Source organism: Ascidia mentula, chromosome 6 (genome assembly GCF_947561715.1).
Source record: "Ascidia mentula chromosome 6, kaAscMent1.1, whole genome shotgun sequence".
NCBI lineage: Eukaryota > Metazoa > Chordata > Ascidiacea > Phlebobranchia > Ascidiidae > Ascidia > Ascidia mentula.
Genome location: NC_138571.1, coordinates 16,248,347 through 16,275,103, shown reverse-complemented (window position 1 = coordinate 16,275,103; position 26,757 = coordinate 16,248,347). Strand labels below are relative to the sequence as shown.

Below are 26,757 nucleotides of genomic sequence, written 5' to 3'. Positions count from 1 at the left end.
TACATGCATGCACATCTTAACAAAACAAGGCAAAAATGATATTAAAATATTGCAAAGATGATTTGCTTCCATGAACAAAAAATATACAAACAGCGGTTGTTGCAAACTAACATGTACTTTGCTATAAATCGCTATAAAAAATAAGTCATGTTAGTTAAAATACAGAAAAGGTTAATTGCTTAGCGTAGGGCTATAAGGTCGGGACTAAAACAGTTTGTCCGCTAAAACATATATGATTTTAGCGTAACCTGACACAAAAGCTTAATAACCGCATTGTGTGTTAGGCAAACGCCGACGGGATGTTGTGATTTCGAATTTGGGCGTATTATGGGGAGGTCGAAATACCTCGGGAAGTGGTACATTTTTATGCACACATATTCGCAAAACCGATTAGGCCCAGACAAGCAGTAAAAGCTTTTAGTACATTCAGCTGAAGTTTCGGAAAGCGAATGTTCATTCTCCAGTTGCCGTTGCAGTCAGGCATGTTGTAATTTCTGACAACTTTCTGTTTCGCGTTTATTCGTGACAGAAGGAAAGTTCCTCAGAAATTTATCTTCAATTGTGAGTACGCAGGTAAATCATGTTTTGGACGTGGAATATTTTCCATCAACAAACTATGGTGAAAAGTAAAACGACCAATTTTTACGGGGTGTTACCATGGGAACGAATTTACCCGCAATGCTGCGTTTTTAGCCGCTTTAGGTTGGATTTCTATAGGCGCATTCCCGGTGTTTTTATAACCTGCATCCCCCAAAACCCTGGGACAAGAAACCATGGACGAGAAAGAATTGGAGGAGCTGCCAGGACCGTGGGGATTCCCCGTCGTCGGTTCTCTCCTCAGCTTAATGAGTTTCAAAGAACGGACGCTGATGCAGTGGGCGGAGGAATATTACGGGCCGGTGTTCCAAATCCGACTGGGCACGACCAACGTGGTAGTGCTGAATGGGTAAGTTGACAGTTCATGCGGTTTGAGTGGTGAACTGCAGACAGGGCCACTGTTATAAACTTGATGATCTTGCCCGTCAAACTGTCGTGCAATGACTTACACAGTAGGCCTGTCTGCCACTCACTTAAAATTTATTATTGGCTCCATTGCTTATACATATTGTGGTGTTTTGATTTTAAGGCGAGTATTTATCTCAAAACTAGACCAGCGGTCGTGAAAAAGCAAAAAATGTTGATTTTATCAAGTGGTCATTATGTCTTAAACCCGAAAATGCTTTAAAACCTTTTCTGTCTCACTGTGGGCGTCATTGCCTGCATTTATGGTGCCACAATATATTAATATTCAAAATAACTCATGGCTTAATTGGCTTTCGCAACCAATTATACTTTCTATCACAATGATTCCGCTTACACATTGCCGAGTTCCATTGGTAAGGAAGTTTAGCTGCTAACAATTGCAAAGAACTTAGACCATCTATCATTACAATTTCAAAGTTTCAAACTAATGCACAATCTTTGCATCCCATGCAGTCATGAAGCAATGCATGAAGCAATGATCAAAAAGGCTCAAGCCTTTGCCGGGAGGTTGGATGGGCCAGTGTACGACGCCTACCGTGGTAGTAGGGGATTGTTCTTCAAGCAGTACGACGAGGATTGGAAAAAGTGGAGGAATGTTGTCCACGTGGGTTTGGAAGATCTTTTCGGGAGTAAGTTTCTATACGACTCCATACGCCAGTGGTTGTCAACAATTTTTACTGCGAAAAACAAGTAAAACCTCAAGTCCGTGAGGAGTCACATTAAAACATATTTTAAAAACTGTATCTACAAGATCGCAGAAAAATTTCATATTTTCTTTCAATTTGAAACTTTTTGTGCCGTCTGTTGTGTAGTCAAAAGTCGTTGATGATTTTCATAGCATATGATGGCGAAAACGTATATGCGGCACCAAGAGCTGTGGTGAATATTCACTGCGGTATATGTACAACCGCTGGTATTCATAGCATCGTATAACTGTGATTGCAATTTGAAATTTAGTTTTTGTAAAACGTTTTGAATAGCTGAAAAGATCATTGCAAACACGCCAAACTATCCACATTAAACACGATGAGTAGGCAAAGCGTCTTAATTCGAGGTTATTTAAAACAACTTGGGCCGCTCTTTTCTGTTCAAGACTTTAATGTTGATCAGACCTTAGCGTTTTATTTCACGTATACGCAACAGAAACCGGAACATAATTGTTTCAGTCCTTAAAAAATAGGTGGTATTCTATAACAAACCGGTTTCAGCTACTCTTTAAAAGCACTAAGGAACGCTGAGTGACAGTTAATGAGGTGTAGATTGTGGTGGGTCGTGCGTCGTGCGAGAAATCTTAAACTTTTACTGAACCATGATGACTTTAGTTCCTGTTGACTGCAACTACCTTGTCAACATGTGGAATAGAAGTCACGTTTTCCGTGCATTCTCAGACGATTTAAAAATACGAAAAACACTCTGTTTTGATAGACGTGCAGACGACTGTGGCCGACGAGTCAAAACACTTCAGGGAAGCTTTGGATAGGATTTCTGGAGAAGTAGATATTTATGATCACGTGCTTAACGCCCTGGTCAATTCCATCATGCAGGTAAGTGTCTCACCTACTTACTACTATTGATCGTGTGTTACTTTGGAGAAGATAGTTGGCTTTTAAGTTTAGACATACGCACGTATAGGAGTTGCGGGTTGAATGATTTTTTGTACACATAGGTTTTAGATGTTTTCTTTTGTACCTCAGTATTGCAACCTTGTTGCAGACATGCTTTTCTCGTCGATTTGAACACGATGACCCCGTGCTCAAAGATATATTACACCTTGCCTACGAAGACATACGTAACACCAAATTTCAAGCACTTGCCATCATGCCCTGGCTCTGCTATGTTCCCTCTTTTAAAAGGTACACGCAACTGTTCTGACATTTCATAGGTAATAATTTGTTATCCCATTACATTATTATTACCACTGTAAATGGTTTCTAGTCTATATTTGATGGCATTACAGTCGTGACTGGTTCGAATAAAAGCGGAATAAACTGTGTGGCGTTTGCACAACGCTAATATTTTTCCTATAACACCTTTTGCAGGTATCTCGACGAAATGACAATAAACACAAACAAGTTGGGAGAAAAGATCATGCAACAATGTAATGGAAAGGATTCTGAAACCGCAGCGAATTTGGCAGCACATTATAGCAAAGGTGTAGTGCTAATTAGGTCGAAAAACCCTTTACTTAATATACGCCAACAAAGCAAGTCAGATTGGGAATATAAACTCGTCTGCTGGGATTCAAACTTATACAGCTAACTGTGTAAGCTGCAGGCAGATGGCCACTGTTTCGACCTAAAAGGTCTCATCAGTGCAGCTGTTGTGACTTTCAGACGACTTTGCTGACCAAACGGCCAAGCGAAGACTTCCACTTTGTGATGACTATACAATCACTGTCATCCTTTGGGCACCAAACCAGGTGTAACCTTACGGAGAAAACAAGGTGGAAACACTATGGCCAAGCAAGGCTCAACCAATAGTGCCATCAGGCCCTGTGTCACAATAATCATATGCTAAGCAAAGTGGAGCGAATAATATGAATTGATTCATTGATTCAATCCATATTATTGGCTCCACTTTGCTTACCTTACAAAGCTAAGTTCAAACAAATCACTTACTAGCATTGGCTATGATCGGGTTGGCAGTAATCGTCCTTATTTCTAAGATTCGTCCCATATTTAATGAGACAATTGTTTTTTTGGAATTCTTGATATCAGATATAAACAAAACTTCAAAAAAATAGGCACAAGCACTGTTCTATTGAATAAATTGTTTGACGTTGGTCAAGGAGGATAATGGTGTGTATAGTTACAGTCTATAAGCTCGAGAGGTTCACCGATGGCTATGCCAATCCAGGGTTCCGTAAATAGCAAAATGGGGCCCACGAAAACCATTGTTTGTAAAATAAACACGTCCTCGCACCGGCTCATTTCTATCAAGGGCCCTGCATAAGCCGCTTATCAAGCGGCTTCTTAGAGGTTTTCACATGGATATTCACGAGCACATGTTGACATCGCAATGTGCACACCTTTAAAGCTAATTACCTATACTGTTTTCAGTCAACGAATGTCCGTCAAACGAAGATAGAGAAAGCCTCGCATTTGTGTTGGCGGATTTAATTCAGGCTGGAACCACCACATCCACTGCCCAGTTCGTCTGGGTCATTCTTCTGCTCCTGAAGCATCCCGAAGCCATGAGAAAAGCCCAAGAGGAGTTAGATGCTGTTCTTTGCGGTTAGTGCAAAGAGTACTTCACTCAAAATCATTTCATTAAAATATTTCAAGAATTTGCAAATATACGCTGTAAATGCATGGCTTATGAGAAGTGTAGGTTCCTATATCTTGAATTAAATTAAGTTTATCAGGATCTCCAAATATGTTAGACAGAAAATAATTCCAAAAGGTATCTATATAGCCTACACAACGTCCTTGGAAGGTAACTCTATCAGTTCGACAACTGATTGAATATTTGTTCTGTTTTGCATTGACTTGAAATCCGTTGACAGAATGCGAAAACCCAGTGAAAAGTGCCCTGGGGGAAAAGCGACAGGATCTAAACTTCTGCCGCGCGATTATAGAAGAGACGCTGAGAATGCGCCCCGTGGCTCCAGTGGGCCTCCTTCATCAGACAACTGAAGAAACTAGCGTGATGGGGTACAGGGTCCCGAAAGGCACAGCGGTGATGCCCAACATTTGGAGCGTCCACCACGATAGACATTACTGGGCGCCGGATCCCGAGGTTTTTCGACCGGAACGGCATCTGGACCAATCAGGAGCATTCAGAAAGCTGGGTCACGTGATTCCTTTCGGAATAGGGTTGCGGGCATGTGCCGGACCGAAAGTCGTGGAGACCTCTCTGCTGGCTTATGTGGTATCGATTTTATGGTTCTACGACATCACACTTTCACCGTCGGACGACAACTTGGATTTGAACGGCATTTCTACCACGCTTCTGCACCCGCCCAGATACAAAGTCATACTTGACAAACGAAACCGGTGATCAGTAAATGTTGCGCTATTTGACCATTTCCAATTGTTGTAGTTTTTTCTCGTCTGTGACGTAATACTGAAGAATTATCGCTTGTAGAGTTGCTTCTAATAAGATCACATGCATAGCCTATCAGCCGTTCTTATAGTGTACAAGAATTTTCGTGCAGGCCCACGTGTAGATTTTTCAGTAAGTTGTGAGTCAGCCTTAGCATAGAAGGCCTATATTAAACATATGTTTATTATACTATGGTCGTAGTCTCAAATGAAGTGAATGTAGAATTTAAACTTATGACTGAGCTCGATTTGAATTAGATGTAGTTGATAACTTTAAATTGAAACAGATTATTGCAAAATCTTTTAAATGCAAGACAAAATACGGGTCAAGGCTAAGGGCAAAAAATTGATGGGACAAAAGATTAAGGGTCGAAGAAAAAAGAGATTCACAAATAGGGGTAAACCTTGGTGTGAAGTAGGCTACATTGTTTTCGTTTGCTACAACTTTTCGACAGCTGTTATACAACGATTAAAATGCGTCTCGTGTTATTAATGGAAAGTATCGTCACCTATGAAAAAATGTACCAGCTACAACTACAGTCAGTCAATGCACAAGACGCACAAAAATATTGCACAAATACTAATTTTTGAAACAACTAAAGTTGTGATTTTGCCGGAGATTTGTTCAGCAGCTTTGAACGAATTGGTCTGTTCAAAAACTCTGCAATATGGCCACCAACAACTCCTGGATTGCATAAATGTACATGATGTTGTCCTTCAACATTAATCCGCCTATGAAACTGAAGAATATATTTGTTAAGAAACTGCTAATTGTTAGGCCTACTACTTGAACAATATAAAAGAGCAGTTTCAAACACTTTAATAAAATAGAAATATTAGGTGTTTCTCACTTGAGATTTAGTAAAGCTTTCAAGTAAAAAAAAAACTCCTTTTGGGCGATTCCTGCTCATTCCATCATTTGCCCTTCAAGAAATGAAAGGTTTATTCTAACTGTCATCTGTAGGGCAAACACAACCACAATATATGAAGCGTTTCAGCCTCAACACTTTTCACAAATGCCACAGCCCCTTCTGGTGTAAACAAGGCCATTTTGTTTCTTAACCTTGGGTCACGGTTAAATACCACCATGTCTGGGAATGAAACAGACTTTTTTTAGTTGTTGAAAATTTCCACCCTAATTTATTCTGAACTCGCACCTTCATGGTGCAAGTAACATATTTAAAGCAAAAGGAAATTAAAAACTTTTAGGAGACTGAGAAGACCAATATTTTTAGTGACAATTTGGCAATATTTGTAACCACCATTTCCATAGTCATTGGTTCCTCTTTCCATCAAAATTTCAGCTGCGTTTTCTGTCAACATTGTATTGACAGATAATAATCTGGCAAAAACAGTACAGAGTTAAACATACAACACTGAAATATTTAACCTTTTGCACAATGCACATGTATTATGTGATTGTATAATAATAACCTTTGCTTTGCATCTTTAAAGCTTCGGGGAATTTCATTTCTATTACTTTGTTTTTCATGTTCCGCATATTTTTCCAATGTAAATCTTAATTGACGTGATAAGATTTCCTTTATCGGTTACACACATTACTAAAAACAACAATTGGGTATCTGTAAGAGCAAATGCACTCACTGGGTGCCTGGCTAACATTCCCGGAAAGTCCAGCAAAATTAACTTGTCCACCTTTTCTGGGTACGCTGCAGCAAACTAAGTAAATAACATGAATAAAAAATGAATGTTCATGTGATTGTTTAACCATCACAGAATTTTACCATAGTTGTTGCACATCCACCTTTAACAAGCATAAACATAACTTGATTTAATTATTTTTTGTAGTTTCACTATGCACTTACCCAAGCTGTGTCCAAGGCAGCTAAATACAGACCAGTTAAAATCTAAAAAAAGTTATAAGTAAATACATAAGGTAGTAACCGAAACATTTTTGGAGAACTCACAAATAGCAACCCTGTGTATAGTAGATGCATAAACATAGAGAGAATATTCCACTCCTTGATACAAAGGGGAGGACAGACCATGACCAGGAAAATCAATCATTACATAAAACTTATCTGTAGAAATTGAAAAATATGTTCATGCAGACAAACTCCAATTAATTTAATTCCCAACATAGAGAAATTATGTTGTGTGAACATACCGAAAATAATCAGTACAAAAAAGTAAATGATTTAAGGTCAAATGTGTAATATGGTTTCAGTTTTTAAACCCATATGTTGGTAAGGTTTGCTAGTGGGTTCAAAGAAATTTGTTTAAATTACATGAAAACCTTTTGGCAAGAATGGAATCAACTCATCGAAGCTGTTGCAGTTGTCTTGCAAACCATGAGTGCAGATAACAGGAAATTTTTTGTCATTTCCGTATGTTTTTCCTGCTATTTTACCCCAGGGAACTGGAATTTCAATTTCTTTGGTAATGCCTGAATAAACAATTTGTTTTGTTTATTCTTCTTTAATCAAGGAATAACATCATTTGAAATATCTGTATATACATATCATGACAATGTAAATCTGTGTTGACAGTGTTGATGATATTGGCAGGTTAATAAAATTGCAAAGAAAGGTATTTTAGGGATATTCAATAGTAACTACGAATTAAAAACATGTTACACATTATGCAACTTGCTTTGCACTAGAGTTAAGAAAAAAAACATTGGTATGTTAACCACATCAGTGCTTCTTATTTTTAAGATTTTTATGTCAAAAGTTTAAACCATTTTCAGTTAGCACGTACAAGATGTTGTTTACAATTGGAAACACTGATTGAAAATAATCTAAATTTACCTTGTTTGCTTGTCCCTTCGTACCTCACTCTTCTGGTAGAATCCATTCCAAAAGTAGCAAACCGACATGATATGACGGCCCAATAGCCATAACACGCCGAGATTTTGCAAGTTATAAATTAACTTCTCTGGAAAAAGATTAACGACTCGTCAGTTATGCACGACACCGAACGCGGGTCAATACCCGGCATCAGCCAGTGTTCGGTAACATTTAAAGGACTTCGGTTCCGGGCGAATTTTAACCATAGTCCAAAAATACACACGAGTTGACACAGTTAACAAAACTTTGAAATTGACCGTTACAGCAGTTGGGCAACCCCGTTGATCCAACTCTTGCGAGTTCCGAGTGCAGTGACTGGACCAGCAGGCATCCGGTTGTGAAATGTACGCATTGTGAACTAAAAAGTAGGTGACAAATGTTGTTGTTTTGATTTTGACAATTGTGTTTAATAGATAACAATTACACCCTAAATGGTTAGCAAAAGGTTTCTTTGTCTGAACAGGGAGTTAGAAAGACACGAAAACTAAACGAAATCGCCCGCTGCACATTTTGACTGTCACCATGGTTACCATAACGTGGTTATGTAGGATTTGGGCAAAGCAGAAAAATCATTTTATTTCCTAAGAAATGTGCGTATTTTGAAATTGCGTGCATAGTTTTCCTGTCTAAAAAAACGTGATTATTTTTTCAATAAACACGGATTATTGGTAATATTGCGTGTTTATGACGCAAAGATGCCTGTTTTACCACCTGCATAATCCAGTGACGAACCAAGTTTTATCACAAGCGGTTTAGCTTGCTTTAATTGTTAAAGGCATATTTACCCAATTTTTTATGTAACAACGAAGCGTATTTCTCCTTTGACGTTAACCCTGGAAAAATGCGAAAAATACCCCCGGATTTGAATGGCTAAAAGTGGATACATGGAACGGAAATACTGAAAAGCTTGCGCCGGCTCTCAGATAAAGTATAAAAACACAATACATTCACGTATTTTTAGGTTTCTGCACAAGCGTGTGTCGTAATCGCGCATTCAGAGTTAGCATTACTTGCAGCATCCGGTATCTGCATGGCGTCACGTTAAACAGAAGTCTGCTGTAACTAACAATAGCGCCAGCTATAAGTTACAACATAAACAGGTTTACTGATGCAAGTGTTTGCAGATGATTGTTTTGTTCTTGGATTCGTTTTTGTAAAGTCTGCCTCTGTTGTTTCGGGATTTGTAGTCCTAATGGCCGATTTTAATGCTTTTAACGTCCTATATCATGGTTTGGTAAACGGAAAGTGGGTTCAGTTAGACAATCATGGCATTTAATTCTACACAAGCTTGTGGTATACATAGCGTGTAATTACACAACCCGTTGTTGTTAGAATAGCACTTTATCGTGTTTTCGAACGTGGAACTTAACGTTTGTTGTCTCGTCATCAGAAACATTCTTTCTTAGGAGAAGCCGCGGTGCGTGGGTAGGTTACATTTTTTTTGCTGCTGTACCTGTTTATTTCTACCTAATCAAACAAGGTGTGTCGCTTTGTAAATGATCAATAGATAAATCTTGATATAAAAATTTTGCAATAATTTCGCGGCATTCGCGTGGCCAGTATGTGGACTAACAAGAAATAAAGGGCTGCATTTGGACGAAACAAAATGTTGATGCGAAATATGTGGGCCTGGCGAAAAGGCATGACGTCGCAGTTTTACCAGTGAAAATGAATTTTTCGGTAAACGGATGTTAAAGCCAAGTTCGAAGGGCACATTAGTTCGATGAGTGACTTGGCTGTTTTCTCATTCACGCGTGACGGCTTTCTTAACGGGGCACTGATACTTGTAGTGTAGGGAGCTTATCGATTTAGGGCGGAATTTTTCTTCTATGGACAGGGGCTCAAATTCGCTGTGTTGGGTTTGCGGGTTAGAAATTCCTGGGTTGAACAGCACGCATACGAAAAATCGTTGACAGCTCTGTTGGTTTTCAAAACATCAGGCTTGTTTGCAAAACCATAGAAATCTGAAACAGTCGGCTTACCACATCATGACGTTTTAATATTTTAATTGGGGTGTTTTTTTCGCATTCTTTATCACGTATTTCTCCACATTAAAATGCCTCAGGCGAAAGATTTGAGACGAAATTATGAATATTGAGTGATAATCAAGTGGTGTCTCGTTTTATATCAGTTGCATCAGCGCCGTTGTTCAACGAAGTCAGTGCAGTTTGGTATAAAAGTTTAACAACTGGGTGTTGACGTCAATGGCGGTGACGTCATGAAGTTAAGAAAAAAGGCGCTGCAGTGTGGGTCGCACTACAGGAAATAGGTCGCACTGTTTTTGGGAAGCTTATTGCATAAAATATCGAATTAAATAAGCATTCGTGTTTTGCGCAAAAACTACTACGTGGATAAGAAACAGCACCGAAATAAACTAAAAGGCATTGGCAAAATTTCAGATTGCAACAACACAAGTCGTGACTTACAAGGAATGTTGTACTCTGTAGATACATGCGAGTTTGAAAGTCGAGTTCTCTATAGGTACCATATACGGTTTTAATGTTTATATCAAGGCTTTTTTGCTTTGCATTGAAGAGCAGATATTACGTCGTTTCCTACATAACCTGTAACATGAAACAACTGTATGGCCGTTTCGTATTTGCTGTCTTTAGGGTCACTACGGGTTGCGGCGCATTTACAGAAAACCAGTGCTGACATTTCCGGAGCTTTAGTTCACAGAAACGTTTTCTCACTTACGCCAATGTTTTGAATACGGCTGCAACCCCGAATCGTGTGTTAAAGTGGAGGGAGAAGGAAATGCATTTGATTGTAAAGTTTTGTGCGTATGTAAAAAAAAGATGCGCTATAATATTAATTACTTTTTGCAAATTTAATACTGGTTTGTTTTGCTATGAAGTCTTTAGGTTTCTTTGTTTTTCATTGATAAAAAAACATCTGCAAACACCCCGGTGAAAATGACCAGCAAAGAATTAAAAGATATGCCCGGCCCGTGGGGAGTCCCCGTCTTTGGAAGTCTTCTCAGTCTAACAAAATTTAAGGAGCGAACTTTGACACAATGGGCGGACGAATATTACGGGCCAATCTTTCAAGTCAGGCTTGGTGCGACAAGGGTAGTTATGTTGAACGGGTGCGTATGGTGCAATAAATTGTGCTTTATAATCAATGGTTTGGCAGAAATGTCAACATTGGGTGTAACTGCTGGAAGATTAATGTACCAACAGATATACGCATGCTGTAACAAAAAGTGCTAAAACTGAACAAACACTACCATTTCTGTAAGCTGTTTTTTCGACCTATAAGGATTGCACCTTACAGAAATCATATTATTGGCTCGACTTTCCTTATATAAACATTACCATATTTGTGCATTTTCCAGGTACGAAGCTGTGCAAGAGGCGTTCTGCCGAAGGACAAAATCTTTCGCTGGGAGGTTGGAAGCCCCGGTGTTCACCCTTCACCGTGGCCTTTGTGGCTTGTCTTTTACGCAGCATGACGAAGTGTGGAGGGGGAGGCGTGACGGAGTCGACCGTGGGATCGAAAGCTTATGCGAAAGTGGGTTGAGTGTATGTTAAATTAAACTTAGATTAAGCGGCCGACTTATATTCATATGAAAAAACCTGATCGGAATTCGCGGACAGGATATCCTGGGTTCGAATTTCAGTGTGGAAAAAAATAAATTAAATCGTTTTGCAACGTGCCTCAAAAATAAATATGAGACTACAACAGTATGCTGGGTACAGTTAAAACCATGAAGTTTATCGGTTAGGGGCACGTGCGAATGTTAACAGAAAGCATTAGCTGTTTTTAATCAAAAGTTGATTGACGCGTCAAATATCAAAGATTTTATGATAATAATTTGTGCTCATTTAACCATGCAAAAAATATCTCGCAACATATTGTCAATTTGAAAAGGCCTCATCCTGCTATCTTGCGACGCAGTAATATTGGCATTAACGCAAAAATCAATACAAAAAAGTATATCATTATCATTTTGAAGCATGGAATAATAATCTTTATTTATCACAAACTTACACAGGCATTCGAATCGCAGTCGCCGATGAATCGGAGCATTTGAAAAATGCATTGGATCGACAAACAGACAAGGAAGCTAATATCAGCGATCACCTACGAAATGCTGTAATCAACGCAGTCATGCAGGTTGCTGAATTAAAAATGTTAACATTGGTCCGCCGTAAACTCGTAACTATGTACAACTCTTTAGTATTTTGCATATTATATTATAGGTTCTTAACCAGACGCACTCACCCAGGGGGTACCAAAGTAGGGGGTACGAGACGAGGTGTCAAATTCAAGGCTTATTCAGGCATGTTTATTAGTAAACTGAATTGTCATTGGATCGGAAACCATATTTACCAAAAGGACCTTGGTTCGAACTGATCCAAATTAGTTTGTATTATTCTGCAAACACAATTGAAAATTCAATTTTTTACAAATGTTTTAAACTTTAGAATCGAATTGACTTTTCGCATGTACTATATATACTAAATGCATTACAAAGTTACCATAGTAATTCCCATTTTTGCAATTTCATTTACTTCCATTAGTCATTGTAGACAAGGGGTCTGCGAGAGAATTTCACGTGAGCTCAAATGAGCCTATACAAAGATTAAAAATCACTGCATTACATCATACGTTTTTTATTAATACATTATTGTTTCTGTGGGCATCCTCAAGCTGCATGGGTATGTAATGTTTATATTTTGAGTTGTCATGAAGTCACCGGAAACGCCTGACGCATTGCCGAACATAAATGGAGCTATTTTTGTAAACTACATACAGATGGCCACTGTTGTGACGTAAGTTCTCACCAGCGTAGCTTCATGAAAGTATAGACGATTTTGCCAGCCAAACGTCCTGGCAAAGACTTCCTCTTTGGGGTGACTATACATTCACAGTCATGCGTTGGGCACCAAACTCTGGCTCCAACTATCCTGAGAAACTAGGTGGAAACACTTGTTAGGTCGAAACAATGTACATTTGCATACAGCTCAAAAAATCATGTTATTGGCTCCATGACTATTTATAACACATAGTTTTGCCGCTGTTGTTTTTCTTGATATTTTTTTCATGACTTTTATTTGTGTTGCAGACATGTTTTTCGCGACGATTTGAACGAAACGACCCAGAACTGAATGAAATTATGCATCTGGCATACAAGGACATAAAAGACGAGAAATTTGTGGCGCTCACTATTATGCCATGGCTGTCCAATATTCCTTCCTTCAAAAGGTGAGACTTTTTAATTTCAACAGTTTATTTCTATAATCAATAAAAAGAACGCCGCAATATCTCATATATTTTTGGCTAAGGAAAAACGATTTTCGAATTGACCACAGAACACATAATGTAATGTTTTTGTTGCTGCCAGGCATATTGTAACTTAATAATCTGTTCTTCTGGCGTATATAAAAACGTAACTTTATTCACCGATGTTTCGTCTGTTATTCAACAAGGCTTCCTTGGTGAAACGTCGGTGAATAAAGTTACGTTTTTATATATGCCAGAAGAACAGATTATTAAGAACACATAATGGCGTAAAAAGCGATTTAATATTGTTTTCCGGCAGGTTTTTAGACCAGGTACCGACAAACACCAAAAAGTTTGGTGAAAAAATGCGAAAACTATGTGACGAAGCGCGTGATGAGAACGTTCCAAATCTAACTTCCTTTATCCTACAAGGTAAAATCACATTTAAGTTACATGCTATAAATGCATGAAATTTAATATACTCGCACTTTTAAAATAACATTTAACATAGTGATGACCAGCCGACCTATTATCGTATAGCCAGATAGGGGCATCGCAGCATAGCAGGCCCCTCCGAAATTTCTGAGATAAGGATTTATGTGTTTAAATTTCTTGAAACCAACACGATTTGGCTAAATTTTCATTGAAATAAACATACCAAATCTTTTCCGCTTCGTTGGCCGATGTTTCACGTCAAAAACCTTTACTCGCTCAAAACCCAATAAAACATTTCGGGGCCACCCAAATTTCGGAATGGATACGCAACCCAAAGCTACTATCTGTGAATTTAAGTGCCCTGCGCTTGTCACCGTTTAAATTTAAGACTGATAACGAACCCTCGAAACTGAATATGGACAAACACAGAGGCATCCAAAAAAATCATACAAAAAAATAAAAACAATTATACGCCCAATGAAACATTAACAAAATGATGTTTTTTCTTGTCAGCTCGTAAATGTGCGAGCGAAGAGCATCAAGATGAGTTGGCGTTCGTATTGGGCGACCTTATTCAAGCCGGACTCAGTTCTTTTCACGGCTTCTTAAACTGGCTTCTCCTCTTCCTCCTAAAGCATCCGGAATGCTCAAAAAGAGCACAAGAAGAACTGGATGCTGTACTCCGAGGTGTGATTTAAAAATAATTTCTAGGATAAAATTTTTTTTTCCATTTCAAATATTTAACAAACTAAGTGCACAATATGCATAAAATATATACATATAGTCTATTTGGTTTACAGGCTTGGTAGCCCAGGCATTACTGTGTTGTATAGCCTACGTCATATTGGTCTCTGGTAGTCCTACTTAACTGCCATAGTTAGTGGGAACCATATATATACATACAAGTCTGAATTTCACCATGGTGTCGCAATCGTATGTCGAAATAAGTGATGCCGACAATACTGCCTGTATATAACCCCAGAAGAAAACGCTTTATGTAAATACAAAGTTAATAACAACTTTTTTTTAGGATGCGACAACCCAGTGTACAGCGCTCTATCGGAGAAGCGCCAGCATCTAAACTACTGCCTCGCAATCTTGGAGGAATGTTTCAGGTTGCGACCGATGGCCCCTGTAGGCTTAGTAAACCAGACAAGCGAAGAAGTTGAAATCCTGGGTTACAGGCTACCAAAAGGCACGCCTGTGATGCAAAACATATGGAGCGTGCACCACGAAAAGCAATACTGGGGCCCTGATACCGAGGATTTCCGACCGGATAGGCATCTTGATCCAGAAGGAATCTTCAAAAAATCGGGCCATGTATTCCCTTTCGGCCTAGGCTTGCGCGCTTGTCCCGGAAAAAGGATTGTGGAAGTCGGGTTGTTTGCATACATGGTAACTATTCTGTATTATTTCGACGCGGGCCTGGCATCTAACGACGCTGACGTCGACATGAAAGGAGTTTCCTCCACGTTGCTATACCCACCAAAGTATGCTGTCGAACTGACAAAAAGAAAAACGCGATAAAACGCATTAATTACGTAAAGCACCTAAAAAGAGTCTTCTGCGTTGTTGAAATGTCACCGCGAGTAGTTTTTGACATATGCATGTACCAGGTTCTATAACCATTAAACTCAATGGATCTGTCAATTATTTAAATATGCCCTATACTGTGGCTTACAACTGCAAATTCTGCATTGTGCAAAGGCTATCTGCTTGCTGTTTGTTCTCAAAGCCACGTGTTATCAATTAGTAAATACAAATCACATTGTTGTAATCGTAAAATCATATCGTGCTCACTTTTTTCTTCAATTACTTTATACGTATATGCATATAAATAAATAAAAACACAACATTATAAGTGAGATTTTGCATTGATTCTCTGCTGCAACTTGGAACGTAATGGTCTGCTGAGAAAATCACTTATGTGTTTTCCAACCTCTTCTGGATGGCACATATGGAAGTGGTGGTCCCCCTCAACGTCCACACGCCTATGAAACTAAAATATTTCATTACTTTATGGGCTTCCCAGGCATTGCAGCCTAGATGGGTCAGTAGGGCGATCCTGCCAAACAAGCCATTGCATAAGGCAATACTGTGTTAAAATAAATTTTAAGCATTAGTTGATTTTAAATCATCAAAGTAATATTTCTTTACTGTTATATTAAAGAATACGGTAAAGGTGAAACCTTACTTCGATATTCTCAAATGAATTGAAAGTGGCGTTATATTGGTTTTGAGTAGCTTGTGGCATTTTGCTGTACATCCCATCTTTTGCCCTGTATACAAGTAACAAAATGACCATTCAAGTGTAAAGAACAAAATGTAAATTGAATTCGTCTAAATGTCACCCACATAATATGAAGAGTTTCAGCTTCCACCTTCTTAACAAAACTTAAACTGTCCTCATGTGTCAGAAACAATACATCGGTCAACTGTATCCTTGGGTCATTGCAAAGTTTAACCATGTCTGAAAAAACAAAAGTTTTGCAAAAAAGGGCTTGCTGGTCTTTTAAGAAGCTTATATAAACCTTCGTTTTACTAGGTGAGCATAAAATTAACCATTTGTTAATCCTCTTCTGAGCATTTAACAAGGCTAATTTTGTGGCTACTGGCTAATTTCGAACCTATTAGTAACCATATTTTGTTGTGTTATCTGTTACAAACTTTAAACAATAAACTTAAATGAAAATACCATTTCCACAGTTTGCTGTCCCCCTTTCCAACAAAACATCAGCAACCTTCCCTTGGATAGATTTGGTTAATGAAATTGACCTGTTGTTGATAATTCTTGTTTAAATGTTTAAAAGCATTACTGAAATTAGACATATGTATTCATTTTTAAGATACCAACATGAAGTTTTATTGTCGACATACTAACAGTTTGTGTTTGAGATCCTCATATTTCCAAGGTCGTGGTTTGGAATCATTTGTTTCAATCTTCATGAAATGTTCCACAGTCTTTCTTAAAACTTTTGGCAAAGCGTTCTTGAACAACAAATTTATTCACCAACAACTGATTTTTATCAACAAATTAAAATGTTATTGTGTTTACCGAAGGATTCAGAAACACTCCAGGTGTATCTAGCAAAATTAACTTGTCAATCTTTTCAGGAAATGTCCCAGCATACTGAAAAGAGAAATAATCCAACACACTGCAAATGTGAAAAAGTGCACACTTTCATGTAAGGCCTCACCAATGTGCATATAAATCCACCTGAAAAAAGAAGAATTCAAATATATATTAATCGATATATTCACTCATACATTCTTACCCACACTATGGCTGATAAAACTGAACTGTTCCCAGTTAAAATCTGCACAAAAAATATGTTAGTAAAGGAAAGGTAAAAGAGTATAGACCTGTTTTACTCACACAGAGATATTCTGTGAATTATAGAAGTGTAAAGGAACATAGAGTATTCCATTCCTAGATGTAAATGTGATGACATGCCATGTCCAGGAAGGTCTATCATCGCACAAAACTTGTCTGTAATGCAAAAACATACACCGTGTACTGAGCCAACAATCAAACTTTTACAATACACTTTAGTGAACCTGTAAAAATACACTTGGATACCTTTGGGCAAGTAGGGTATCAGGTCATCGAAAGTGTTGCAATTATCCAAAAACCCATGGAGGCAAAAAATGGGAAAATTGTTTTCATCCCCATATGTCTTGCCTGCAATAATCCCCCAGGGAACAGGAACCTGTATCTCCTTGGTTATTCCTTAAAAATATCAATTTGAAATATGAGATTTATTTGACTAGAAAATCTTACCTCTTGCACTTGTGCTCATGTACCTGTTTGGTGACATAGTTAAAGATATATTACTAAAGGCACATACTAAATACACATAGACAATAAAATACAAACAGCACAAAAGAAAATCTCAAAATGATTGTCTTGTTTGTCATGAGGTAAATAGTGATATTCTCTCTCTGGCGAAGCCTAACTGTACTGCATTAAATACCTAGCTAACCCATTAAATGTCCAATAGAAGTGCTTTTGGAAATATTTAACCTAAGGTCACTAGAGGGTATTCAAGAAATGCTTTACTTTTGGAGACAATATGGGCCTCTATAAGAATTTACATATTCAAAATATTTTGACAGTTTATCCTCACAAAAAAGTAGGTTACATAAAATAATCAACAATGTGATTTCCTGACTTTTGTATCTCAACTTTAACTGGTGCAAAGGCATCTACTTACATGCAAGCGAACTGTGTGTGCCATGATGTACTTAACCCAACGTGCAACGTCCAGTGTAGTTAAATATTAACGAAAAGCATTTAACATATACTTTTTGACTCCAAAATTATTCTTCGACGCCAGTAACTATTCTTCTCAAGTGCAAAACTAACATCCTTTTTTAACTTGGATACTCTTTCAGTTTTTTTGCAAGTGCAAATTTACATTCCATAGTTTTGTTTACAAACATCATGTAAATAAACAAACCTTCTGGTGAAGGCAGTTTGCAGTTAGGGGATATTTACTAAACCATAGAATATTTACGGTTGATTGATTAAGACGTTGTTACGCTCTAATGCTTTTGGAAACATTTTATGTTGCTATATCTGTGACAAGTTTAGTGGTTTTTAACAAACTTCTGTAAAAATCACCGGATCATTTTTTATCTACAGAACAGCCAAGCTCAAACGTGTGCCATTTTGCAGTTGTTGTTAAGTTTTTTTAAGCTAGTGTCAAACTTTCTGCTCATATTTAACAAAGGAGTTAGAACCACAGCTATAGGTAATGCGTCGGTAAAATCAACTGAGACCAGATACCAAAAGCAAGCCGTCCTTGGGAAAATTGCCTGCGTTTTTTGGCATCATTCGTAGGTTATTTTCTTTTTGTCAAATCAGACTGCAAGACACGACCACCGAACTAAGATCATGCCTTGCCACCTTTTGGACAGCTACCAAATAAAGATGTGTTTTTAAGGATAGTATAAAAACTAAAACAGAAATACATCTTTTTTAATCAGCTAAATTTAAATGTTTGATAATTCAGGCCCTAATTGGCTTTACACTATTAGGCATATAGCTGACCTACAACGAATGCAGTGTAGTTGATTACATTTAAAGCAGCCTTACATTTAAGACCAAACCATAAAACTTGAGTAGATAAGATACACGTTGTAGTTGACTCGTATATTACTGATTAAATCAAATCATTGTAATTTTCGCGCAAAATTTCGCACATCGACATAAACGTAAAACATAAAATGGGATGGACACCGAAAAAAAAACATAAGGGTTATCGTGTCAGGCGCCCATGTGAAGGTACTTTCTTCGCGGAAAATCACTGTCAGCTGCTATAATCGCAGCCAGTCGCAATTTGGAGGGTTGTGACAAGCCGCGTATGACGTAAGGTGGCCACTCGGTCGTTCCGGCCAAATCAAAACGATCGTTAACAAAGATGAAGGTGCAAATATATTAAATAAATTATTGCTAAAAACTGCTCTTCTGGCAAACTTATTTAGCAATAAAGTATGCCTGGCAGCGTCAGCAACAATTTAATTGAATAAATTGTTTATTCGAAACGATATTAAAACATATTTGGGCTCTCTTTTCCAACACAACATTATAAGTGAGATTTTGCATTGATTCTCTGATGTAACTTGGAACGTAATGGTCTGCTGAGAAAATCACCTATTTGTTTTCCAACCTCTTCTGGATGGCACATATGGAAGTGGTGGTCCCCCTCAACGTTCACACACCTATGAAACTTTAATAGTTTTCTTGCATTAGTCGATTTTAAATTATCAAGGCATTATCATTCTAGTGTTGTATTAAAAAACATCGTAACGGTTAAACCTTACTTCGACATTCTCAAATGCATTCAAAGTTTTCTTGTAACGGTTCTGAACTGTTTGAGACAAATTGCTAGGCCTGTACAACCCATCTTTCGCCCTACATTCAAATCACAAAATGACCATTCAGGTATAATGCACAAAATTTAAATTGAATTTGTGTAAATGTCACTTACATAATATGGAGAGTTTCAGCTTCAACCTTCATAACAATATCTAAACTATCCTCAAATGTTTGCAAATACAAATCAGTCGACAATTGTATACTTGGATCACTGCGAACTTTAACCATGTCTGAAAAAAAAAACTGTTTTAACAAAAAAGGTTTTATAAATCTTTCAAGAACCACACATAAACATTCACTTCTAAGTAAGCATGTAAGGGGTCATTTTATTTATTCTGTGCTGAGCATTTGAAATTGGACATCTAATTTATGTAAGCAATTACAATTGATGGCAAATATAAATAGAGTTCAAGCCACATTTTGTTGTTTAATCTGCTACATATTTTACAAAACAAACTAGAATAAAAATACCATTTCCACAGTTTACAGACCCCCTTTCCAACAATACATCAGCAACTTTTCCTTTGATAGATTTGGTCACTGAGATTGACCTGTTATTGATGTTAAAATTTTTAAAAAAAACTTAATGATTATTTTTTTTAGAAGATATGTACATATATATATTTTTGAAATACTAAAATATAGTTTTATTGCAGATATACTAACAGTTTGTGTTTGAGATCCTCATATTTCCAAGAACGTGGCTTGGAATCATTTGATTCAATCTTGCAGTAATGCTCTACTGTGTTTCTTAGGAATTCTGGCAACTTGTTCTTCACCAAAAAAATTTTTAGACAATACCTGCTTGTTTGCTGAACTAAACACAAGTGATTGTTTTTACCGAAGCCTGAAAAACCACCCCAGGTATATCTAACAAAATTAACTTGTCAATCTTTTCAGGAAATGTCCCAGCATACTGGAAAGAGAAATATATTGACACACTGCAAATGCAAAAAAACACACAACACACACCAAGATCTCACCAATGTGCATAAGAATCCACCTGGAAATTGAAATATATTTTACACTGTTTTTTTTATATTTTGTACATTCTTACCCGCACTATGGCCAATAAAACTGAACTGTTTCCAGTGAAAATCTGCACAGAAAATATTTTAAAAAGAGTAAAGATACCTTACTGTGTTTAACTAACAAAGAGCTATTCTGTGAATTATGGATGTGTAAAGGAACAAAGAGTAATTCATTCCTAAATGCAAATGTGATGACATTCCATGTCCAGGAAGGTCTATCATCACATAAAACTTGTCTGTAATGGAAAAATATACAAGTTGCACTGGACCAACAAACAAATTGCAACTATGTGCTTTACTGAAATGGTAAAATCACACTTGGGTACCTTTTAGCAAGTAGGGTATCAAGTCATCAAAACTGTTGCAATTATCCAAAAGTCCATGGAGGCAAAAAATGGGAAAATTGTTTTCATCTCCATATGTCTTGCCTGCAATAATCCCCCAGGGAACAGGAACCTGTATCTCCTTGGTTATTCCTTAAAAATATCAATTTGAAATGTGAGATTTATTTGACTAGAAAATCTTACCTCTTGCACTTGTGTTAATGTAAGTGTTTGGAGACATAGTTTAAAGTATATGACACTAGAGGCCCACACAGAATGCATCTATAAAAAGAAGTAAAAGCAGCATAAAAGAAAAACTTCAAAATGATGGTAAAGTTTTTTTACTATTATCATGTGGTATATACTGACCCATTAAACTTTTAATAAAAACTGATTTTAAAAAACTGGAACTTTAATTTCCCAAGAAGGTATTTAATAATGTAACAAAATCCTTGCAGTGCTAGTAAAAAGGTCTGCACGAGAAGAACTCAAGGGATGGTATATATATATATACCAACAGTTTATTCTCACAAAAAGTAAGTTACATAAAATAATTACCAATTTAATTTTCCCAACTCAATTTTTTACTGGTGGCAAGACCTCTTCCTACATACAACCTAATTAATGCGCTGTCCATTCGCCATACCTAACGTCCAGTGTGGTTAAATATTGACGAAATGTAAACAAAAAGTGCATACTTTTTTAGGGTACTCCAAATTCATTTTCAAGCAAGCAAACACAAAATTTATATTCAACAGGTTCGTTTACAAGTATAATGTAAAGTTTTTGGGCCACAAACCCTTGGGTGTTACTGTAGGAGGGCCACAATGCATAAAATGTTAAGAACCAATGATTTAAATAAAAACTTGCACAAGCGTATGCCGTTGAATTCCTTTTGAACCAACAACCTTACACACTCCTGCTATCGAACAAAATTAAACTTGGCCTTCCAAAATAAGCGCACCTTCCTAAGTTGGGCAAATATTAACCATACCCGCAATACGCCCTTGCACGCTATGAGGCAGCACGCGAATCGAGCACATTTCGGCCATTAACCTTGCACAAGCGTATGTGAAATTTGTTTCATTCGCGTGTTGCTCTATAGCGTTCAAGGGCGTATTGCGGGTATGGTTAATATTTGTCCAATTTAAGAAGGCCAAGTTTGATTTTGCTCGGTAGCAGGAGTGCGTAGGTTGTTGGTTCAAAAGGAATTCACCGGCATACGCTTGTGCAACTTTTTATGGCCGAAATGTGTTCGTGCCGTGCGCAAAAGATAGGAAAATATGGGTAGTATGGTTTTTGTTTTGCAAATTTAACAATGTGCGCGTTTTTTAGAAGGCAAAATTTGGTATTATTTGATAAAAAGGAGGCAAAAGAAGATTTGCACTAAAGGAATTCAGCGGCAAACGTAGTTGCTTAGAGTTGTGTCATAATGCTCATATGATATTCATAACCGATTATGAACATGTTTATTTTATAATTGTGATATCGTTAGAAAGGTCAGCCTATGAACTTTTACGTGTAAAAAATCATGTTGATATCTTGTAGGGCGGCCTATAGTAACTCGCGTTCAAACTTTTGTAAACAGGCGATTTTTGTTTGTCAACTAAATTTTTGTTTGTCACTTGTCAACTTTGTTTGTCCCTCTGGTACAAACGCTCAGTTCAATGCGGTTTGCATTTAGAGGATTTTTATTGTCCCATAGAAAACTTATGGTTGATGAACAGGAAGATACTTTTACACCGAGTCACAAAGTTTTTTGCAAACTTGATCCACGTATAAGCCTATGTAACATAGAAATCTGTGCGCGTATTAACGCTACGATTTCGTGTAGTATTTCAACTCAAATTTATAAACAAAAATAACAGGCGGGCGGCCTGTTCACGCCTGATCAGTAAAGTCCGCACAGATTTCTGTTTTACATAGGCTTATATGTGGATCAAGTTTGTAAAAAACTTTGTGACCCAGTGTAGTAGTATTTTCCTGATGAACTAAAAAAGCTGTGCTTTTGATGATTTCGGATACGTTTTTATGTTGTTATATCTGTTTAATGTTTCTTTTGATAAACTGCTATGCAAATTATTAACAGAACAGACAGTTTTTGTTCCCTTGTAGCTACTTTTCAAGGTTTGTTTTAAAGCACCGTTGCTCTTTACAGACTGTTGAGATTTCGTATTCGGCTTTAACGCGGGTTGAGAAACACATGGTGTAGGTACTGCGTTTTTGATTCCTTGCCCTTTCGGGCGCACTTTTCCCCAAAACATTTTAATTTTTTTGTGTGGTTTACTTGAAGAGTTACAAGAGCGTTAAAAACTGTAGGCACGTTGTCAGTGAGAGTAAAGAAAGAACGAAGCAACAATAAAAGAGTTATAGTCGAAGATGCTCAAACGTCGCTGACGTCAAATTAGTACAATCTTGATTCACACTATATGAACTAAGTTATTTCGTGAGCAAATGTCATGTGCATAATTACGTACTGGAAAGGGATCGGCACGACAGTACTCGTTAAAAATAGGGTAAAATTGACAATGCTTATACCACAGCAAGATTTACAATAATGTGCGAAGTTTTCGCGAATAAAAGCAGCAAAGTCTTGAGTGGTTTCAACATTCCCCATTGTGTAATAATTACGTCACAGCCACAACTTCGTCATAAACGGGCAATTCCGGACTTTCAACTTGCGGGTTGTTCGCATTTGTTCGGTTGCTGGTAGACTCGACTGAACTGCAGCTGCCGGACGTGCTCGCAGGGCACTCTGTTGCGTCACCTTGCGGCGTTGTCGTCTCGCCGCTTGGTGGACCTCCGGGTATGGGATAAAGTTTGTAGTATGGCGGTGGCTCTTCCATGGACACTTTGACTGAATTGTAGTCAGGCGGTTGGTCTGAATATCGTTGCCCACTTCTCCTCGTCAGACCTGCAATGTTCACGCAGTCAGCTCAGCTCGTATTCGGCGACGTAAAGAAAATGTTTTCAATATCGCGGTCTATTTGGTAATTTGGCGTATAGCATTTAAAAAAGTTATTCATCAGAGTTCTTGCACAATGTTTGTACATTCCAAGCGTAATTGAATGACAACGCTTACGACGCATTTTAATTAATTCGCCGCACTTGAGACGTACCATGTTGCCACGAGCACTTTTTGCAACATTTGCTTGTTAATAACTTTGCCACAATAGAAAATCTATAGTTTTGTCCGTATGCTAAACAATAGACCAAATTTATTTCTTAAATTAACACGCGCGACTCCATTGCAAACCGACAACGATGCTCCAGGGCGTCGTGTTGGATAGATTGCGAACCGCTGCGTTAACCACAAACGACGCTCTGGCGAAGTTGCAGACGATAAAAAACTGATTTAATTGCCATATTTGTGGGTAAAAGTAATGTACCTCCGTCTCTTCTAAATTTCTTAAAGCAGCTGCAAAAAGCAATGAAAACGATGAGAGCAACGGTAATTCCAAATCCAATTCCAGTTCCTTTTAACGCCCTGTAAAGATAAGAAATATTCAAGTACGCAAAGTTTAGATGCAAATCATGTTAGTTCACAGATAGATGCTAAAAGTAGATCCGTCTTTCAGAAAATATTTGCATAAAAAAAATCTATGTTCAAAAAGAAACACAAGGGTAGGGGCACAGAACATAAACAGGGGTGCATGCCATTTTTATAGCATTCTATCTATCGTGTGCCAAACAATTGTGAGTGCTGTTTTCTATGGGTGATACATAATGTTGATTAAAAGATATTTGCTTTAAAACAACACACATTTTCTCAAATTATATAGTTCGGCCCGCGTGCAATTTTTAAACCACGTCGTGCGGAATTTGGCATGCATACCTTATGTTGTGCACCCCTACTCTGGGATTTTACACATTAACTAAGTTCCAATTAATGTCATGACTTACCAATCTGTGTGCAAGGCACTACAGCAGGTTGGATGTACAGAGTACTGATTTGAAACGCAGCAGTAATCGTTTACCGAGTTGCATGTTGTGTACCCACAGCGTAGTCCTACACAAATATAACATAAGATTGATAATGGTACGGATTGAAGTAACTTGGCATTAAGCTAAACTTCAAGTTAGTAAGGAATAGACTTAAAACAACACAGGCCATTTAAAAACAACTTGAAGAGATGGGAAAATTGTACAAGGCAGTTTAAACATGATACGTTTAAATAACATTGCTTGCTTGTTCTATCCTTAAATCGGTAAAGTTTTTTCGTCAGCAGTCACAAAGAATATTAGCCTTTACAATAGATATATCTTTTACATTGCTAGAAACTGGCATTGCCTACTCATCAAATAGCGACTGTATAAAAATAGAATTGGAAGGTTCATCACACCATGACGGTTCCAAATGTCCACGCTATACAGAAAAATGGTTTTTAATGTGAATCGTGTTAGGTTTGCAAAAGGGGAGAAGGTTAATGGACACAAGTTATAAATGCTCAGTTCGTGACCACGTTAATTTCTAAGTCGTTCTCTGCAAAAATCACGCTCGGTTCAGGCGGAAATGAACTTCGGCAGCGGTTAAAAAGTGCCAGAAACTTGCACTTTTAATTTAATGGTTGTTGCTAATTTGCTGACATTTTAAAATAACAGGGACGATTTGTTTGAAGCTCATTCGTCCGCACAGTCAACTACAATATTATTCACTTTGTAGCAAAACTTGTAGGCCAACATTCCAATGTTTGGAAAAAAAGGTACTTATTAGTGTAGACAAGCATTTAGGGCCATTTTCATTTGTGACATTATGCAAGTATCTCGCATTAGTCCACTGAAATAATTTTAAACTGTACAGGTTCGTTGACAGAACTTACCGCAAGTAGTCTTAATTAATGTGAAAACCGCACAAAACTTTAACAACGCTTTATGCCCCGAGGAACTCCACGCCGAGAAGAGATCCGCCATTGTGCCACTATGTCGTCATAAGCACGTGCAAAAACCAGTCAAATATGCAGTGATGCAAATCTTAGCAAGGCAATCTGGTGAAATAAACAATTAATGCACTCTTTGCAAGGTTGTGCAAAAAAAACTAATAACTGCTTTCCCAAAACAAACATGCTTAATTGCAGCAAACATCGCCAAATGATGGTTTGCAGGGCAAGGAACTGATTTACATGACTATCATTTTATTCTAATAAAAAGAAAATGAAATTTAACTGAAAGCATAACAGTGCTTTACGGAAAGCTCTTAACACTAAAATAACTCACTGAAAAAAAAGTATTTTTGCACCTTGATATGCGAGTATTACTGCACATACACTTTCTTCTTAAAAGCACATCATACTTTGCTGCTACTATCGCCGTTTATTATTATCCGCCATTACCTCGAAAAAGTTGTTTAAACTGAATTTCTGAAAAAGGCCATCGACTGCTCTGTAGAGGCTTGACACAAGAGTGCCACTCAAGAGCATCACAAAGTATAGCTTCAGGCGCTGCCAGAGGCCCGCGTCAAGTGATGTAAATAATTTAGTCGTGCTTAATGACGATTTGCTGTAACGACTGAATGTTTTTAGCGTAGGCCCAAAACTTCGGCAGCCCCCTCAAAATTATTAACATGATTAATAACAGTTTTGTTTCTGTTATCTCATTCAAATTAGGACTACACATTATGACCAATTAATATGAATGTTCTCCCCCTAATACGGTGCTTCCGATATTTTCCTAGTCTAGGACTCTATTTTTAAAATCATTAGATTTGAGGTCACTTTGCTAAGTTTACGTCAAAATCTTGCACAGACAAACTAAATTATACAAAGCATCATGACTATTCTGCACACACATTATAGCACAGTTTAAGTGTGATGGCGCCCTATACCACAGAGCATGCGTAGCTAAAATTGTCACGCATTCTCCAACACGCATCAAACTATTTTAACCCCAACCAACCACGCATGTAATTGTGCCAACCACGCATGTAAATGTAATCTCCAGCACCCTGGCGCTCACAATCTTTTCAACCGTAAAGATGGGGTTACA

The 26,757-nt window shown here is 37.7% G+C and overlaps 6 protein-coding genes across 9 annotated transcripts; 2 read left to right on the top strand and 4 right to left on the bottom strand.

Moving 5' to 3' along the window:
* Positions 1-350: 350 nt before the first annotated feature.
* Positions 351-5,176, top strand: LOC145906307 (steroid 17-alpha-hydroxylase/17,20 lyase-like). The gene is made up of 7 exons (XM_082993722.1): positions 351-946; positions 1,477-1,652; positions 2,449-2,567; positions 2,737-2,876; positions 3,063-3,175; positions 4,083-4,256; positions 4,529-5,176. Exons 1-7 carry the CDS (start codon positions 774-776, stop codon positions 5,020-5,022), a joined length of 1,389 nt encoding a protein of 462 aa, XP_082849848.1. The 5' UTR covers positions 351-773; the 3' UTR covers positions 5,023-5,176.
* Positions 5,177-5,315: 139 nt separating this feature from the next.
* On the bottom strand, positions 5,316-8,199 carry LOC145906341 (serine hydrolase-like protein). 3 transcript variants are annotated; one of them, XM_082993761.1, is made up of 10 exons: positions 7,838-8,199; positions 7,324-7,473; positions 6,995-7,108; positions 6,893-6,934; positions 6,812-6,831; positions 6,672-6,746; positions 6,501-6,607; positions 6,329-6,408; positions 5,918-5,990; positions 5,316-5,806 (listed from the first exon to the last, which is right to left on the bottom strand). In XM_082993761.1, exons 1-9 carry the CDS (start codon positions 7,881-7,883, stop codon positions 5,974-5,976), a joined length of 651 nt encoding a protein of 216 aa, XP_082849887.1. In that variant the 5' UTR covers positions 7,884-8,199; the 3' UTR covers positions 5,316-5,806; positions 5,918-5,973. The 3 variants fall into 3 exon arrangements, with proteins under 3 accessions (XP_082849887.1, XP_082849886.1, XP_082849888.1); XM_082993760.1 differs by having other exon boundaries at positions 5,918-6,408; XM_082993762.1 differs by lacking the exon at positions 6,501-6,607.
* A 2,592-nt stretch (positions 8,200-10,791) lies between these two features.
* On the top strand, positions 10,792-15,067 carry LOC145907305 (steroid 17-alpha-hydroxylase/17,20 lyase-like). The gene is made up of 7 exons (XM_082994731.1): positions 10,792-10,964; positions 11,214-11,389; positions 11,874-11,995; positions 12,948-13,087; positions 13,425-13,537; positions 14,054-14,227; positions 14,571-15,067. Exons 1-7 carry the CDS (start codon positions 10,792-10,794, stop codon positions 15,065-15,067), a joined length of 1,395 nt encoding a protein of 464 aa, XP_082850857.1.
* A 230-nt stretch (positions 15,068-15,297) lies between these two features.
* Positions 15,298-18,011, bottom strand: LOC145905724 (serine hydrolase-like protein). Its single transcript, XM_082992996.1, has 11 exons — positions 17,322-18,011; positions 17,121-17,270; positions 16,917-17,030; positions 16,816-16,857; positions 16,738-16,757; positions 16,596-16,670; positions 16,422-16,528; positions 16,236-16,315; positions 15,896-16,010; positions 15,735-15,819; positions 15,298-15,539 (listed from the first exon to the last, which is right to left on the bottom strand). Exons 1-11 carry the CDS (start codon positions 17,356-17,358, stop codon positions 15,396-15,398), a joined length of 969 nt encoding a protein of 322 aa, XP_082849122.1. The 5' UTR covers positions 17,359-18,011; the 3' UTR covers positions 15,298-15,395.
* Positions 18,012-18,151: 140 nt separating this feature from the next.
* On the bottom strand, positions 18,152-21,447 carry LOC145905722 (serine hydrolase-like protein). Of its 2 annotated transcripts, none has more exons than XM_082992994.1 (12): positions 21,334-21,447; positions 20,980-21,057; positions 20,779-20,928; positions 20,575-20,688; positions 20,479-20,520; positions 20,405-20,424; positions 20,263-20,337; positions 20,088-20,194; positions 19,893-19,972; positions 19,534-19,651; positions 19,367-19,457; positions 18,152-19,272 (listed from the first exon to the last, which is right to left on the bottom strand). In XM_082992994.1, the coding sequence occupies exons 2-12, from the start codon at positions 21,014-21,016 to the stop codon at positions 19,129-19,131; spliced, it is 978 nt and encodes a 325-aa protein (XP_082849120.1). In that variant the 5' UTR covers positions 21,017-21,057; positions 21,334-21,447; the 3' UTR covers positions 18,152-19,128. The 2 variants fall into 2 exon arrangements, with proteins under 2 accessions (XP_082849120.1, XP_082849121.1); XM_082992995.1 differs by lacking the exon at positions 21,334-21,447 and adding an exon at positions 21,145-21,246.
* Positions 21,448-23,021: 1,574 nt separating this feature from the next.
* Positions 23,022-25,780, bottom strand: LOC145906041 (uncharacterized). Its single transcript, XM_082993419.1, has 4 exons — positions 25,596-25,780; positions 24,679-24,784; positions 24,165-24,262; positions 23,022-23,689 (listed from the first exon to the last, which is right to left on the bottom strand). Exons 1-4 carry the CDS (start codon positions 25,684-25,686, stop codon positions 23,403-23,405), a joined length of 582 nt encoding a protein of 193 aa, XP_082849545.1. The 5' UTR covers positions 25,687-25,780; the 3' UTR covers positions 23,022-23,402.
* Between the last annotated feature and the right edge of the window lie 977 nt (positions 25,781-26,757).